General features: G+C 41.6%; 1 protein-coding gene across 1 annotated transcript; it reads left to right on the top strand.

Annotated features, from left to right (window-relative positions):
• Positions 1-1151: 1151 nt before the first annotated feature.
• LOC135488668 (aminopeptidase N-like) lies at positions 1152-18308 on the top strand. Its single transcript, XM_064773329.1, has 19 exons — positions 1152-1766; positions 3037-3460; positions 6303-6458; positions 6915-7032; positions 7178-7298; positions 7729-7883; positions 8252-8365; positions 8917-9117; positions 9626-9691; positions 10140-10333; positions 10864-10952; positions 11742-11940; positions 12409-12556; positions 12680-12753; positions 13098-13196; positions 13696-13869; positions 14346-14486; positions 15387-15453; positions 16469-18308. Exons 1-19 carry the CDS (start codon positions 1676-1678, stop codon positions 16607-16609), a joined length of 2772 nt encoding a protein of 923 aa, XP_064629399.1. The 5' UTR covers positions 1152-1675; the 3' UTR covers positions 16610-18308.
• Positions 18309-18334: the final 26 nt, after the last annotated feature.

The following is an 18334-nucleotide window of genomic DNA, read 5'->3' as shown; positions in this document are numbered from 1 at the left end:
CGATCATGAAAATTTCATGAATGATCTGTTAATTTCAACTTATTCAGTAATTAATTGATAGAATCAAGTTGTCACCACTGTATCATAGACGTCTTGGTTGAGAAAAATGAAGCAAACCTTCATGTCACTTCACTTGGAACATCAATCATAGGTGAATTATTGCTTTGGTCTGAGAGCTTGATTGGTGACTAGTAAAACGACACAAATAAAACCTGACCCGATGCAGAAGTGTTGAAATATTCAAATGTCTATTGCACAATGCAGGTTATGAGGTCAAAGTGAAAGCAAAAAGAATTGATCTCAACCGAATATTACTTATTTAAGCCCTCCGCTTTCTACGAGCATATGCCGCCATCATGAATTTTTTTCTCTCTACCGTCTTCCCTGGCGATCCTCTTCAGTTCTTGCAAAGCTCGAGAGTGACCGATGGTCTTCAGATCTCTCTCGACGTCCCGTCGCCAGCTGTTCCTGGCCGGTCGTCATGTCCCCTTCCACTTCCCCTAAGAGTTCCATCAGAGCTTGACGGAGTGATGCTGAACGGCGGTTTCCTCGATCAGTGTATGCCCGATCCTGCGCCAGCGTCAACCGGGTATCTCAATCTCAATTCCTCGTATGTTCTTTTTCACAGGCCCTTGTTTGTAAGTCGGTCTCTTCATTTCAGGTGCACGATCCTACGTAGGCAGGTGGATGAAGGCAGATGTTCTTCATTGCCTTTCTCTGGTCGCTTCATTGGACAAAAAATTGGCTAAAATATGTCAGTTTTTTTTTAATTTATTTGAAATGAAAAGTATGATATCTTTTTTTGTGTCACCTAGTACAATACATGTAACAAAGAGGCAATACAATGACAAGAGAACTGACAAAGCTTGAAACGCACCGGAAATAAACAACTGACAGTTGTAACGGAAAACCTTATAGTCTTATAGTGTTTGATCCTAACTAATATATTATTACAATAACATACAACCGTAAATATACGCACTACGATTGTGCAAACAGTCTTTTTGTCAATCTATAATCTATAGACTTTTGATGTAAAGGTATGCAATTGTATCCGGAATCAATAAGAACGCGCATCCGACTTGTTGCATGCGTCACTAATAGGTAATACATTGATGATAAGAAGGCGGCGATTTAGTTGCAGGGTGACATTGCTCGCGACAACCACGGAAAGGCAGCAACCCTCAGCCGCAAAGCTATTATTCATATCGCGGGCTTTCATTGGAGCACGCTAAGGTTCTTGACCCTGTGCGCAACCGAACATAATCCTGTCATTAGCCTTCAAATAGAGGTTACGGGACTCGCATTGAAACCGCAACTCCGCCGGCAACATCCATTAGACTTCCCGAAGGAATGACGATTATAGTGCAGATGTGTTCCGTTTGTCCTGTTCGTATCTAGTAGACGATACCGTGAAAGCTTTGATGACAATGACTTACCAATCTCAAGGATAATTTATATAATTAGCGAGTAACTCCAATCCGATTTTCGCCTTTCAAAACTCGCCATGGTAAAAGCTGATTATCTACAGAGCGTATCAAAGATGGAGATAAGTTGCTTGCCGTTTCCTTTGATGAGAAAATTGTGTTTATTCCCAGGGACCATATCACTGCCGAGGGGTGCATAGTGGACGTTAGCAGTGACTTCGGCTGTGACCATCTCTCCTCCTAAGCGAATGCGTTATCAACTGTCTTTCCTTAACCGTCCATTCCAAGGATACGGCATGCTGCTCTTGGTGAAGTCGATTTTGCTGTTAGCAAGTGCTGGTAAGTAATCTTTTGCAACTTACACCTTAACCTTTGGTACAGTGTGTTGACTTGCACCCCAGAGCCCAGCCTTGCTGCGGCCAGAGTCTTTCAAATAAAATTTATTGGAAAGACTCTTCTGACGGTAACCCCCAGCCACTTCCCATCCAGCCCCAATCTGATGGAAAGCTCTTTGAAAATCTTGCAATGGAGAAGATACTATTGTCTTTATGGAATGATTTCAGTCTGAAAAGCTTTTATTTTTGCAATGTTATCTTTCTGCTTTTGAGACTTAATGCAGGAGAAGAAATCACTGACGGCTGTACTGGGCCCAAGTATACTCCAATATCATCAAATCTGAGATGACAGTGCTCGCTCGGGCAATTGTATGTATCGCTAATAAAGTACTGTCTTGTTGAAGACCATTCCTGTCTGATATATTATGGTTGCTTTTTGATTCATGCAAAAAGAAACATGGCAGTCATGATCATTGCTGCTTAGAAAAAATTGGTCCGGTAAATGTTCGATTCTCCGGCCTTGCCCGATTTCCTCAGGATGGTAAAATAGTATCTTACATGCAGTTCATTGTTTATGATGCAAAACTGTATCGTCTTGGAGTTTTCATTATTTCGCACCTACGCATTGTAGGTGGCCCTGACGTAATTCTGAAAAACATGGCCGTAGTTTACGTATATCATGCCCTTGACCTTGGTATCAAAGATGATTCATTCGATTGCATGACAAGCAGTTTATTTTCTGTCTTCAATTGAAAACGGAAAGTAAAAATTGTTGAGGTAGAGAAAGAAGGTATGATGTTCTGTTCTGTTTGTGGATGAAAGCTTTCGATGCAGTGTCAATTCGTTGATCTGCATGCATGTTTTCTGTTACCAACCACCTATTACCACCCACTCTCATCTCCCATTTCCCATTTCCCCGAGTCAAGGCCAACCATCTCTCAAAGCAAATCGAGGCAATGCCCGGACACCCAAGATGCCATGTCAATGCCTTTAAACCAATCTTGTACCTCAGGCTTCCGTGTTTGAACTACGCCGGGTTGAGATGGTTGCTACGATTTCTACCATAATTAAGCGCAACACGCAACTGAGATGCAACATCGTTTTGGGTTTCCTGTAGTGTACATGTACCCTCCTTGCCGCAGTGACACCTTTTCTTAAATGTACTTTTCATTGATTTTGTAATCTTCTAGCAAGGAGAAAATAAGGTAATGTATAAAGAAAGATACATCATGCAATGTTATCGAATATGACCTACCCTTCTTTAACATTTGCAGTTTGTGCTTCCGGTCAGTACACGGATGAAGAGTTGAGTCCGCGTCTTCCCCGAACGTTTCTTCCCTACCACTACGACCTGGAAGTCCAGCCGGACATCTACGGCGAGGACGAGTCTGAGTTCTACAACCACGGACGGGTAACCATCCACATCTACTGCAATCAGAGCAGCGATCTTCTCATATTCCACGTCCGGGATTTGAACATCCAGGAAGTCCTTTTTGGCAATGAGGGCGGTTATTCTAAAAAGCCTGAACTGGTGCGTTGGGAGACGGACTCCCGACGAGACTTTTTCATTGGACACTTAAGTGAGCCAGCCGAAGAGGGGGTGAGATATTTCATCATTTTGAAGTTCAGCTCTCACATGAAGTTAAATCTAAAGGGAATCTACTTCAGCAAGTACAAAGTCAGCCAGTACAAAACGGGGTAAGTATCCGCAAATTCACATTTCAAAATGTCATTCTGAGTTCGGATTGGACAAAATGCGACTCGAGCGCAAATGGAAACAGAGACAATGCACAACTCGATTGGCCAAGACGCGTTCTCATTATCTCGCGGCTTTCAAACTGGCCAATAGTTTATGAGATTGTGGGTAACCGTGTATTGCGAGAGCTTGCAGGTGATAATGAAGGCTTATATGTCTGTTATTTAAGGCTTACCAATGAATTATTTTCCAAACTGCTTGTTACTGTAGCAGCCAGCTTTGTCGATACCAGGTACATCGAAAATCTGAGAGGCAAGTACGACGGTTTGGTGATGCTGAAAACGTCGTATTTACCCTAAGTAAAAGGGAAGTCATCTCGCCGAGTGAAATCAGGAAGTTGTTTGCCAAATGTATGAAAGTACTAGAAACAGTCATTTCATGCATTAAATTTGGAGACAAGTTTCATCTGGTGAAATATCTATTCACTGCACTCTGAGGGATATTTCAAAGCGAGATGGCCGTCTCGACGTCATGACCGCAAACAATCGTGCCATTATTTTGCGTGGGCTCCATGAGAAAGATTATGAGCTTCCTCACTTCAGTATATCATCTGAAGTGTACTGGATGGATGTGTCCACCAGATGGAACTTCTTACTTGAGCTGAATCCATCAAGTGCCTGTTTTGGGGTCGTAAATTTGGCAAATCCACTTTTAAAGTTGACAAAAGATTCAGACAAAATCATTTCCCCTCCCCGCCCTTTTGCTGCATGCGTTTAGCATGTTATGCTGCATACAGGCCTTGTGAGTTTTCTCATGGTGACTGAAAAAAAAACAAAAAAAACACAAAAATATGCCTACCTTCTTGAAATAAAGTTTATTTGTTTCCATCATATGGTCGAAGTTCTTCTGAATTCGCAAGCTCAAACTAGGTTAATGCTTCCACATCTATCACTGCTTTCCCGATTGGTTGTTGTCTCCTGTACAGACAGACCATTTCGAAAAATAACCGTAAGCGCATTATAGACATTTTAAGATATTTTCATCTCTAAGTTAGTGGGTACTCAGACTAATAAATACAAGATGATTATTGAAATTCTTTGCTCGATGGGTTTATAAATATCCAGTGTGGAAACTTTCTGAATCGATTTTTTGCCCACAGGGTATTTTTGATCAATTCCTTTCTAATGATGACATGCTATTGCGGATTCGATTGAGCAAAAATGTCAATGGTGAAATGAAAATAGCCACTTTCGATTTTTTTCATGAAGCCTAACTTATAAATATGATTTCGTGCGGGGGTTTTCTCAGGAGAGAAGAAATCATGGTCTATATAGTAAACGGTCCGATGCTCTTTTTGAAAATGCAGATGATGACTCGTGGACATTTCAAAACATTGTAAAGTTTGATTTTGGGGAAGGAAAGGGTGAATTTCGTCAAATTCTCAAATTTCCTATATCTTTTACAAAAGTGCTTAACTTTTCAAATATCATTCCCAAAATCTTAACAATATTTAGAACAGCAACAGACACAAACTTATGTCCCTTCTACATGTGGTCATGATAAATTGACCTTTTCAGCAAATTCTGTCCTCAGACAGTCTACAGTTGTAAGTTCTCAATTTTCAGACGGAGGACGGAGGGGGTCTGATGAACTTGAGAAGTTTTCTCGAATTTTACTGTGTTTCTAATTGTACACAATCCCTTTGACATAACTACGACATAGCTTGGATTGTGTCTCCCTGGTAAACTTTTCACATAAAACAAAATACGAGCATCAAGCCATACACGGTGAAGAAAATTTGATATGATGACAACATGATTCCATTCCGAGGCGTTTTCTAAAAAAATGTATTGACAGATTTATTTTAGCTATCACACTTATTACCGAAAATGACTTTTACATTGCCAACATTGCACATATAAGGCATCGCCGTCTGAGGCTTTGGTTTTTTATTTTTTGCCCACCAATAATGTCCATTACTCAAATTGATTCTCTAATGTACTCCTAATCCACGACGGTTGATAATCCTTCTTCATACTGCCTTTGATCTTAACACGTTCTTTCCTGATCCTGCGTTCGACGCAGAATAAAACTCAACTGATGATGGCTAGTGTTAATCTGACGTCATTGATTTTTTTTCTAACAGTTTAATGCCTTTAGAATGAGCAGAAAGATTATAGGTCAATGTCTCGTTCCAAATCTTTAAAAATGAGGCTATCCACCTTATAGCCTGCGTTGAGATGTAGCGTTAAAATGTAAGAAATAACCATCACGTCTGTCAACATTGTTGTCACTGGTGAGACTGGTCACCTGAACTGTCTCATATAAAGACATCGGCACCATCTTTAAAAGGCACAACGGTCAACTGCCATATTTTATAAACGACCGTTCGCCATGTTTTACGCGCCCTCTGGATATGACAGACTACTGCCTTGGTGTTGTTGCAACCATTTACATAATAATAATAATTATAATAATAAACTTTTATTAATGATTAAGGTTATAGTTTTCCTGGAGCAGTCATGACAACATCCACAATGCATTTCAATGTAAATTCTCATTTTAATATAATTGTGAACTCGTTCGTTGTTTTGTAATCTGCAACGGACCTGTGGCAGATGAGATGCATGGTTTCCTCCTTATTTACAAATCACAGAATTCTTGAGTGTTTTTCTTATCTAAAAATATACAAAAGTAGGGCCAAGTTGTCCACCACCAAATACAAATCATGTTGTTGACTGCTTTGACGACAAGAGATTTAATTCTTCGCACAAAGTTCAACTTCACAAAATAGCATATCAAACTAAACAGATCTGTCATTCTATTTCCTATTGCTATTTTCAGTTATGTAGCAGCCACCAACATGGCGCCCACGTACGCCAGGCGGGCATTCCCCTGCTTTGATGAACCCTCATTCAAGGCATCATTTAGAATCTCCGTACTCAGGAAGTCATCGCATGTCTCCATCTCAAATATGGGCCTCGCGGATACGGGAGAGAGGTAATTAATTTCCTACTTTTTGTCATTTTCAATCAGTTTTGCAATGTCAAAATGCCGACTTGATGAAATGTTGCAACTATTTCTGACTATTTAATGAGTAATAGATGGGTTACTGCATACAGTTTGGCACGAAATAAAACTTTAGCATTTTGTATCCTAGACTACAAATATGAATACTACAATGTCGTACCAAGCACTTGTGTACCGACCCCCCCCCCCCCCCCCCGCCCCCTCCAACCATACCCTCATCAGGTCCATTATCGACGTATTACTTTGGTCCAAAACAGCACTCGCAGAAGAAATTGGCTGTTTTTAAGGAATTCAACTATCCTCGGCGTGCATGGACTTTGCACCAGCCTTTTGGCAGGTTCCACTCTCTTCCACTGCTAGGAGAACAACGGCATTTCCCAGTCGGGAAGGCCTGAGCGGAGGCATAACGTTCTGTTGATATTTCAGGCACGATGGTTGGATCCAGGACAGATTTGAAAAGACACCCATCATGTCTACCTACCTCGTGGCAGTGGTTGTGGCTGAATATTCTTATGCCAAGACGAAAACAAAACGCGGAACAACGGTATGGGGAAACTTGAACTTTTTAAAATGTATCATCATTATTCTAAGCGGTCTCATAATTTCCACCATTTCTCCAAATGGACGTAGGAATTTACTTCCGAAAAAGCCTTTATAAGCATCGCTTCATTCAGTAATTTTCTTTTCAGATTCGGGTGTGGGCGCGGCCAGGAGAACTTCACAAGACTGGGTTAGCTTTACACAGAAGTAAACAGATCTTAGAGAATATGGAGGATTACCTGGGCGTGCCGTATGAGATTAACAAGATTGGTAAGTGAGAACTGGGCCCTCTCTCCAAACCCCATTTTCTTTTTCCTGTTTCTGGTTCCCAATGTTCGCCGTAGGCTGATAAAGACAATCTATGTTCGTGAAGAGGCGCCATGACCGCGTTGGCCAAGGGACATCATAGGGTCGCGTTTCAGGGATAAGCCCAGAGCAATCTGCTTGTTGCCCAATACACACGTAGAGTGCTTGGCGTCAGTCACTTTATGAGGGCCAAAGCCAGGAAATTATTGGAAGCAACCATATCTTTTAATTAACATTTTATAGCTCTTGAATGAACTACGTATCTGCTAATGATATGAAGATAAAAAAACAAATAAAGATAACAATCCCACTGCCTATATTATCCCCTTTAGCATTATGTTATTGGTGAGCAATCACAAATTATGTGCCATGAATTATTCTCTTAAATCTGCAGACCATGTTCCAATCCCAGACTTCCTCTACGGAGCAATGGAGAACTGGGGCCTGGTCACATACGCCGAGCCATCATTACTCTTTGATCCGCACAAGGAGGACACGGCAACGAAGAATGGCGTTCTCTACATTCTGGGGCACGAAATCGCACATCAGGTCAGTAATTTTTTTAAATCCATAAGATGATGAATATTTGGCAAGGAAAAATTTAAGTATCGCCTAATATCTGTATCATTTTTTGGCGAGTTCTTAGAGACTCCTGCAGTGTTGGGGACAATTGCGGTTGAAAGCCGTGCACTGCAGGCGGAGCACCACCGTCTCTGCAGACGTGGTGAGGACCATACAGCGGTAGAAAGCCACCATTGCTGGAGGAGTTACCACTATCTTGGGCAAAACAGAACCTGTTAGATAGGTCCGGGTTGAAAATCCACATAAAATTCCTATAAATTTTGTTAAGAATCTTGTAAGATTCTTACAAAAATCCTACAAGAATCTTGTAAGAATCTTACCTAATCGGATTTCAGTGGTTTGGCAACCTTGTCACGATGAAGTGGTGGAATGACTTATGGTTGAAAGAAGGTTTCTCGGAATTCGTGGCAGCTATGGTTCTTCCTGGTGTTGACAGGGACTTCTCTGAGGTAAGCTAGCAGGAGAAAGATATACCCGGGCTACGTTTAAAGAGAGTATAATAAGACCATGATGTTCAGGATGGCGGATTTGTGGCGTTGTTACCATTGTCTCCTTTGTATCTTCCCTGGTACAACCCATGGGGTCGTCGAATAAGCCAAACGAAGGTTAATCTTTCGTGTTTTGCGTAAAACGGTCCCAATTCAACCGAACACGGTTTAGAAAAAACAGCACAACAGAATAATAGTCTATGGATACGCAGCCTTAACATCTAATTGGCTTTCGGGTTATCACGTTATTACAAGAACATCAGAAATCTTCTATCCGGTCGTACAAAGAAACAGCACGTGTCTGACAAGTTTTGATAAAAAAACGTTGCGTTAAAGTGGGCTAGCAACTGCCAGATCGCAGCCAGGTCGGCTGAGTCGGCTGCGCCATCTAAATTTCAGAACAGATGAAACGATCTGGTCGCAATTAACAGACACAGAAAATCTCCATTTCACATGAAAGAACTCTGTGATGATAGGGACTAAGGGAATAATAGTCTTCTTTTTGATTGAAGGACAAGCAAGTGTTCAAACAGAGACGGTATGCGGGTATGAAGGACAGTTTCCGCTCCTCCCACCCAATGGATCATCCCAACATCAACTACGCCCGGGATGTCAGACTGGTGTATGACAGTATCACCTACAACAAGGGTGGACTTGTCATCAAGATGTTACACTTTATATTGGGGGATGCCACGTTCAAGGAGGCTGTTCGGGTGAGTAAAAAAGCCAACCAGAAAAAGAGAAAAAATCTCAGGGTTTTATGGTAAAATATAAATAAGGAATTACATCTTGCAAAAGAGTCAAACTGAATATCGTAATAATGATTGGAAACAAGGATCATTGAAGGGGCGTCCATCACTTTTAACATTTTCACGAGCGTACAAACTGTACACTTTTTACCAACTCACTCATCTAAATGTGTACTTCCTAAAAAGCAATACAGTAATGACGAGGTCCATATTCCGAAAAAAAGGCGGCTCGGAAACATTGGGAGTGTGAAGAGGAGAAAGCAGTGAGGATAACTGCCCGCAAGCCATGAACGCATCGACATTTTTCAATTTCAAGGTGTACGCTGGCCTTTACCCTCCCCATGCGCACGGTTTGTCTACGCCCGTGAAAATCAAAGATGGTGGACGGTCCCTACCTTAAAAAAATAGTTTTTCATAGTAAAAGCAATAGTTTTACCGCTTGTTGCTTAACTGGATATTCCCCTGTTTTCAGCTCTATCTGAGAAAGTTCGCCCATTCTTCTGCCGATCTGCAGGACTTGATCAAGGTTTTAGAACAAGTAAGCCATTTCTTAATCATTCGATTTCCAACATGTGTCTTGTAGTATAACTTCATTTGTCGACTTCGGGTTTGCAGTTTTTATTCGTTGTGTAGATATCCGGCACCCAATCTTTCAGATTCATCGTTAAATCACCCGGGGTAACTTGGGCGTGGTATTTTATCTAGTCAGTAGTATATTGTGTCAACTTGCCACTATGCGCCATCACATGTAGTGTCACACTAACGCTGATGTCTATATGGTTTTCGCAGTGTTCCAAGGCAGTTTTAAGTTTTAGACAAGACTTGCGAATTTCAGATAGGCCTGTGGTTACAATGCGTTCTAGTGAATTGTTTATTGCAGTATAATGATTTTCGATTTTCCTGATTGGAAGCCATATTTGCATAAAAAATCAACATATTTCATGCGCTACCTATCCCATTAACGTTTCTCATCTCACTCTCTTCAGATTATTGGCAAATATGGCGACCGAAACGGAAGCAGGAAACTTGATATCGGTCACGTGCTCAGCACGTGGGTGAATCAGATGGGGTATCCCCTGGTGACCATAACGAGGCAAGGCAGGAGAGCGCATGCGCTGCAGACTCGGTTCCTTCTCGACCCGGAAAAAACGTCTGTGAGGCACTTTGACACTGAACACGAGTAAGTACCAAGGAGAGAGAGCAAAGAGAACTTACCAGAAGGTGGCAGCAATAGTTACCGGATTGTTCCTTTCTGACTCTCACTATCCGTTTATCGATCACAGCACTGATCAAATGCTTTTCTCTCACAGTGCTGCCACCCTCCGATCTACAGAAAACACAAAATATAGTTTTTCACCTATTTTCAAACGAAAACGGGTTTTAAAATAATCGAATTCGGCCAGGCGTTCGTGCATTATCCTGCGTCCGAGCGGTCCATTGAACAAATAACTTAGAGAAAGCATTAATTTTCCTTTCACAAGAAGTATTTTTGTCATCTGAACGGTATACTTTCGACATAGGGCGCTATGCGATTTTCAAGTCATAGCAACTAGGGGGCGTTGTGCGAAAACACAAAAGGTATATTATAGGCTATATATTAATCTTGATTATCATTCCTCCAAAAATCACCATGATCAACGTTTTAAAATCTGGTTATTTGCTCACTCAGTGTTCATCTTATTTTGAAACATAATGTTCTATACTTTACAGCTATAAATGGGAGATTCCGTTGACCTTCACAACGAATGCCACATACAAATGTAAACCAGATAAGATATTCTGGATGCACAAGAAAAATGGTGCGTACAGCAATCAGTACATAGATCGTAAAATAACATTTCTGTGAGAATTTTTTAATCTTAGACTGATATCACTTTGGTAGTAATCCGTGTTCACCAAACCTGAGCTGGGAAGTAGTGGTTCGTTGATCGGTGCCTCGAATGCTGTTCTGCCACCGAGAAATTAAATCGTTTACCTTTCGCTGCGCCATATCCTGTGCAAGCTCCTAAGCCGAGAGTGGATGTAAGGGAATGAATAGCACACATCGGCTGCGGCTACTGTTGCTGCTGCTTCATACCTTCTTCGATTTCTTATCGCTTTTCCTCGCTTGGCCTTGCCGAATTCGATCTTACCGCCATGATTTGTTAGGCGGCCTATACTCCCCCATCTTGAACAAATCACCTCATTTCAAAATCCTTCAGAGTGAGCTGATATAAAACACTAGGTACTCAAGATACTACTTCCCAATGTTGAGAATCATTTCCGGGGCCTGGGTCCGGTTGTTAGAAGGCATGTTAGCACATAACATCATGCTGATATGTTGTTACATGTGCATTGATGTACATGAAACAAGATGTCAACATCATGTTATAAGCTAACATGCTTTCTAACAACTGGACCCTGGTTGTTCAAAACAAGTCTTGTCACTAACGCTGGCGTTAAATTAACAAGGCGTTAGGTCTGAGGGCTTAACTGAAGGAAACAACGCTACGTTTAGTTAACGCGTTAGTGACAAAATTTGTTGTGAAAAACCAGGCCATGTATTTGGTTTGTTACAATCATTACAACTGTTTAACCATTCCCTCTAGTTACCCTCGGCAAGATGCACGGTGTGTCGGCCTACCCGCAGGACTGGATCCTCGCCAACGTGGGCATGAATACCTTCTACCGCGTCAACTACGACAACAACAACTGGCAGTCCCTGGCCGAACAACTTGACAGGGATTACTCCGCCATACCTTACATCAACAGGGCTCAGCTCATTGACGATTCCATTACGCTAGCTAGGTTAGTTAAAGATGGTGCTGCTTGAAGCGGCTAATAGAAAGCATAGGTAAAAACTCCTTATTTGGAAAAGCTGAGTAGTAACTTTTCGACTGGCAAGGATAATTTATGCAATTGGCCTAAATATAGGTCAGCTGATGTGAGGAGTTTCATAAAGCGCCCGCAGGTAGCATTTGATTCTTCAATGAAATTTTGATCGGGCCGTTCAAATTTTTGCCTGGGTCGTTTTAAAACCCCCGTTTTATAGGCATTTCTTGACTGATGTTTTTTTAATCTCTGTATCACCCGCCATGGACCAGCAAACCCCAACCGAAGCAGGTTCCCAAGAGATGAATGTGACAACGGACAAGTACACAGTGAATGCTTTCCGATATGTAGACGGTATTCCCAGTGTTTACGATTAAAAGTGAGTTCCCCATATTGCCTTCCGGACGCTGGATTTCAAATAACGTCTTCAACTTTTTCCTTTAGGGCTGGACAGCTAGACATGGTATACGCCTTCAGAATCTGTAAATTCCTTCGCCATGAGCGCGATTCCTTGCCATGGAACATCTTCCTGACAGATACTCAGTATATGCGGAATATGCTCCGGTTCTCTCCATCGTACAGAGATTTCAGAGTAAGTAAACACGAAATTTCGAGAAAATCTTTCACGTTGAACATTTTTTTCCGAAAAAAAATAAATCAAGCACGTTGCCGTGGACAAAGCTCAAAAGAATCTTACGATCATCTCTTATTTCAGTCATATATGCTAAGACTACTTGGTCCAGCGTACAAGGAAGCAAGCTGGAGTCTTGACCCAAACCCTCAAAAAAGGTAAGCACCATAACATTAGTTTGGATGATCATAATCCCTCCCTTTTCAAAAAGCACCATTTGACTAGCGATTCCAAAACCAAGTCATCATTTCTGTATATGTTCTAAGAGTTTGACTGGCGAATCAAAAACCAAGTCGTCATCTATGTTCACATTCTAAGAGTTTGACTACCGAATCAAAAACCAAATCGGAATATATGTATACACTCTTTGAGTTTGACTAGCGATTCCAGTCGTCATGTGTACACCTTCTTAGAGTTTGACTAGCAATTCCAAAACCAAGTCGTTCTATATTTACACGTTCTAAGAGGTTGATTTTTGAATTCATACTTTGCTATATTCCAGCCAATGGAGTCTCGATATCATCAAGTATTCCTGCCGTTACGAATACGGTCCGTGTCTAAGGAAGGCAACTCAACTATATGACAACCGACACATTCTCAGGTAAGCCATTCCATGCTTCAAAAACACGCTTAGCGCAGAATACCTTCCTCAACCTGCATCATCAGCTACCGGCCTAAGGCCGGAGTTTTATAGCATTCACGTTGTCACTTGTCGAGTTTCACCTGTCACGAGTTACCTGACTTCGGCAGGCTTGAAAACACGACGTGAATTGACATCGTGAATCGTAGGCAGCCAACTCTTCTGAAATTTCTTGTTCGTTCTTCTATTCGTGTCAGGCATGCAAAGTGAAGATGTGAATCGCGCCCTCGTGCCTTCTGTGTTTCTCGAAGTGATTTCGGCTCATCGTATGGGCGTCATTCTCTTATAATCCTAATAAAAAAGGACGTTGCTACAAAAACCGTGTCATATACTCGTTCATCAAAAACAATACCATTGGGCAATAGCTACACCTATCGAGAACATCGTGCAACGTAATTTGGCTCTATCTCCTGCCAACAGACAGTCTCCCTCCAACATAGGAAACCTTTGCAATTTTCAGCATTCCCAAGGACTTGCGCCGGGTCGTTCTGTGTGCCACCATCAGCCACGGCGGAGGGGACAGGTGGAATAAGGTATACCAAGAATACAAGGCCTCGCTGGAGAAGGATGGCAACGTAGATGCGGACTACCTCGCTGCTCTTGCCTGCTCGAGACAACCATGGGTATTATCAAGGTAACTAAAGCAACAAGGACTTTTTTTATGTTCCGATTTGGATTAGACAGTTAGGGTATCTCCATGTACATATAGACAGCTGAAGTATAAATGCGAACAGATGCAGTAAAGTTTGCCAAAATTTCGATCAACTTGGTCTTTGGAGGCCGACAACAAATAATGTGACCGGGGTCTAGAAGCTTTGGAGCTGACCTGAGTCTGAAGGTCCCATCATGTCACGCCAATACCTCAGGATGACATCCGTCTTACTGGTTTCAGCTGACGTCTCCAGGCGGCGCTTACTGCTCTAGCCGTCGACTGCTACAGTACAATTTATGCTATCTTTAAGTAGCCTTCTACTTCTGTCGAAGATGGAATGGTGAAAATAGTTGATAGCCAGATAAAAAAGTCACTGAGAACATGTAGGCTTACATACATTATATTTCGAAATCATATTAACACTCAAATTAAAGTTTTCTAACTACTTGTCTTTGCAGATTGTTGGCAAGATCTCTGAACGTGTCCGAGGTTCCCCCAGATGCCACTCGCATAGTCTTCCAGGAAGTGGCCAAGAATCCAGTGGGGGTATCTCTCGCTCTGGATACCCTTCTCATCAACTGGGAATACTTCAAGAACAAGTAAGTCAATGTTGTAGCAGCATTCTCCGCGCAAACATGATACTCAAGCATATTCTCTCTGCCAGTATAAGAGATTTGTTTCCGATGTCTACTTTCGGCCATGAAGTGTAATGCAAGCAGAGGCAGAAACAACGATATCGACAACTAAGAGTTCCGGTCATGGGCCAGGAGGATGCATTTAAGATATATGTACTTACTGAGAACGGTGTCATCCCACTGCTGGCCAATGGCTCGGAAACATGATGATGATAATGAATGACACTATCGATTACTTACGCTGCACTTATGTGCATGTACACGAGTGGGCGCCATAGCCCATTAAAATAGGCTCCGCTGTACCTCATGTAGAGAACCAGGCCAGCCTATGGGCGCCAACAGCCTTCGCTTACCCCAATGATGTCACAACAAGCGCTTGTCGCGTCTGGCCGGAGTAACCTCCTCGCTGAGCAGGTGACTTGGGCTCCCATCCCTAGTATTCTGAAGTTTTGCGACAAGAAGGCAGGCGACTTTTTGCCAAACGAGATTTGCGATTGATGTGATAAAGTCAAATCGAAGTGTGCTAGTGATAAGTGTGTCCAAGCGTTGATGATGAACAGATATAACGAGTACAATATCGCAGTTCGATGTATTGTCTTATCTTCACCAATAGTTAACACTACAAACCCAAAAAACGAGTTTCAAAAATCGTAACGTGACATCTGCTACAGAGAATGTACTTAACATTAACCAGGCGCTAAATCGTTCGTTTCTACTGCGCATGCTTTAAAACTCTTTGATGCGTGCTGGGAGAATCGCGGCGTGAGTAATTCGCTCAATATTGTCGTTAACACGCAAAATATTGTTCCTATCAGCTTTCCACTTCATCAAATCTGATGCGTTTTTTTCCTTCGGTTTATGCAGGAAGGATAAGTCGTACGTGCTGCAGACGATGAGAGACACTCTCAACGGGAAGGAGAACCTAATATCTGTAAGTAAATAGTTCCAGCTCATTTATCGCTGCACTCATCTTTCATGTGTAATGTTTTTGGGTGTTTCCGATTCTGATTGTGTCTCCTTATTGTCAAGGGAACGGTAGTTTACATGATCATGCGCTTTTATCCTTGATATTCCGAGTGAAAAGACTTTCTGTCTAATGACGTACGGAAAATGCAGAGATGTAACGGCCTATTTAGTACTGGCCGCATGTACCTAGTGTATACTTAATTGTAATGCCTGCGCAGAGAAGAAAACACCATTCAAAGTCATGTCCTGTTCGGATCAACATTTTATATTGTCTTTGGAAGCAAATCGTGTAAAAAATATGTTGCCTGGAACAAAACACGATGTAGGAGCGATTTACAGAGGTGCGGTTCGATGGGTTCGAACTCCCCATTGATCTTGGTGGGAATTCGTTTTAGATACATTCTTGGGCGAAATGTGTCATAGCCGACAGTACGATGCTTTCTGACTTTTTATGGTCGGGAATGGCCTGAAATCGCATCTTTGCGCATCAAGATTTAAAAAAATGTCCTTGGGTAGGTTTCCGCTAAATGCGATTTTCTGGAATTGCAGTGGATGCGACATCGCAAACATTTGTTGGTTCGGTTTTAGGGCAGTGAAGGACTGAGTAACAGAGTCACGGCGCGTGCGTTCTCGGAATCGCCCTTGATGGAAATCTACCCTAATGTCCAAAGCCGTTGTCGCAATCGCATCTAGTAACGCCTAGAAACCTTCCCTTGGGGTTAACATATTGTCATTACCCCAGCGATTTGTAATGTCGAGAAAGAAAAAAATTTAAATAAACATAAACATAGACATACATTATAACTGGTGTTCTACTTCTTCTCGGAAATTCTAGTCCATTCGAATAGGTTAGAACTCCTTGTTTTAGGAAACTAGTTGTAATTGGATGCAGTATATTACACGTACATGTATTACTAGACTTCTAGTGTATCCTTGATCATATTGCTAAATACTTCATTATCAACTCGTCTGCCTTTCAGATTGAAGACTTTTTGGCCAGTAATCCCGACCTCGGAAATAGTAAATGGGAATTCGACCTCCTATTGGAAGCTCTTCAAACTAATCTACGCTGGATGGAAAAAAACGAACCGAAAATCAGTGATTGGCTGAAACGAGTGTAGGCCAAGGTCACATCAAAATGAACATGGAAAAAAGCCGGAGGAATATATATTTATTAATAGAAGAAACGGCACCCGTATCTAATCGTGGCGATTTCCTGTCAGCGTGAGCTAAAAGTGATGATGTTCACTGACGATTATGATGACGCGATAGCAAAAGGTGATGACGATTACCACCTGCAGCTCCATTTAACTGCAATGATGGAGGTGTTTGATAATAAAATAGAGAAATTTGTAAACAGAATTCTCAATAGACACAATTATATTGTAATTAGCTTCCATAACTGTGTTAGTCCGGACATCAAGATAAAAAGGTTGTCGGATAGCGTGCAGTAGTGAACCCGCAAAATCCACTTGTAGCAGAGATATTGAGTCGGGTGTAACAGAGATATTGAGTGACATCTCAGAGGTACAATTAAATTGACAGAACTGATGAGAGACCTTGATATCGCCTGTTGAGGAACTAGAGATGAACATTGCGGAGATAACACGCCATTGGGGACTCGGATCGTTACCAGTTTCAGTGTAGTTTAAAAAAACACAGATAATGAAATACTCTTCCAGATCATAACGAAAGGTGCGAATTAGAAGAACGATTATAAAATTGTACTGGAAGTATCATTATAGTGCGGTATATAGACTATTTATATTGAGAAAATACTGTAGCGTGATAATGCGAACTATGTGTAACTCATACGTATCGGGTACATTCATCTGCGCTGTGGAGTCGTTCTAGCCGAACATTGACAACTTATACTTGATAATGCAAGTGTATTTCTCCAATACCAGTTCACTTGGCTTTAGTTATGGTCTAAATCAACGTTTATGAGGACATTATGACCATTTTACGTCATCGTTGCTAATCGAAAACGACAAAATTGGATTCCACCTTGCTCGATGTGTTGATTTTATTATCATAGACACTCATAGACTCGACAAGGATTACTGCCTGCTTAAATATAAACTTGAAAAATTTGAATATGAATAGTAACTTCACGAGTACAAAGGAAATTCACTTTTTCTACCCTGTCTTGGCGTAATGGACTTCTTTATTTGATAAGCTTATAGATGTATACTGTAGTTAAGTGTGTGGTAGCTTTTAAGGGCGCTTATACAAAAGGCCTATGATACGTGTTATAAGCCAATGTGAAGCAAATAGCGTCTACATAGGATCTTTGTTGTCAATGTCGCATTTTGTTGGGAGCTTTCGAAAATTACTTGAAATAATTTTTACAGCGGTTGAGGTCATGTGTCCGAGTTAAGGGAAGTGTCCCCAAAAACCACCAATGCCAGCCTCGTCTCAAGTCACTGCGCCTCCGCCAATTCCTGACGCAAGGTTGGATTGTAGCTACGTTTGACCGTAGCGGTCGACCACCCAAATATCTCCAGATCTCGCCGCTCGGTTCAGATAGCATTTCGGTAACCTCGGCTGCCCTCTCGTTTTTGGGCAAACCAATACCTCCATTTCGGTATCAAGCCTTTACCTCAAATAGCCAATTACAGAAAGTTAGCACAACACATGTTTTCTGTAACGCAAAGCTGAAAATCAAGCAGTATTTTATATTCTCATCAGATTTTTTTGACGAGTTCTGAAAAAGAAATAACAACCAAACCAGCTTTCAGTTAGATATTATTGTCTTGCTTTATTGTGCATACGTTATGTTTGTTATCTGGTCATCCAAATAAAGGAACTATATGAAAATATCATCTTCCTATTTTGCATGATGA

Source organism: Lineus longissimus, chromosome 5, assembly GCF_910592395.1.
Source record: "Lineus longissimus chromosome 5, tnLinLong1.2, whole genome shotgun sequence".
Classification (NCBI taxonomy): Eukaryota; Metazoa; Nemertea; class Pilidiophora; order Heteronemertea; family Lineidae; genus Lineus; species Lineus longissimus.
The sequence above is the reverse complement of the archived record's forward strand: the minus strand, read 5'-3'. Positions and strand labels throughout refer to the sequence as shown.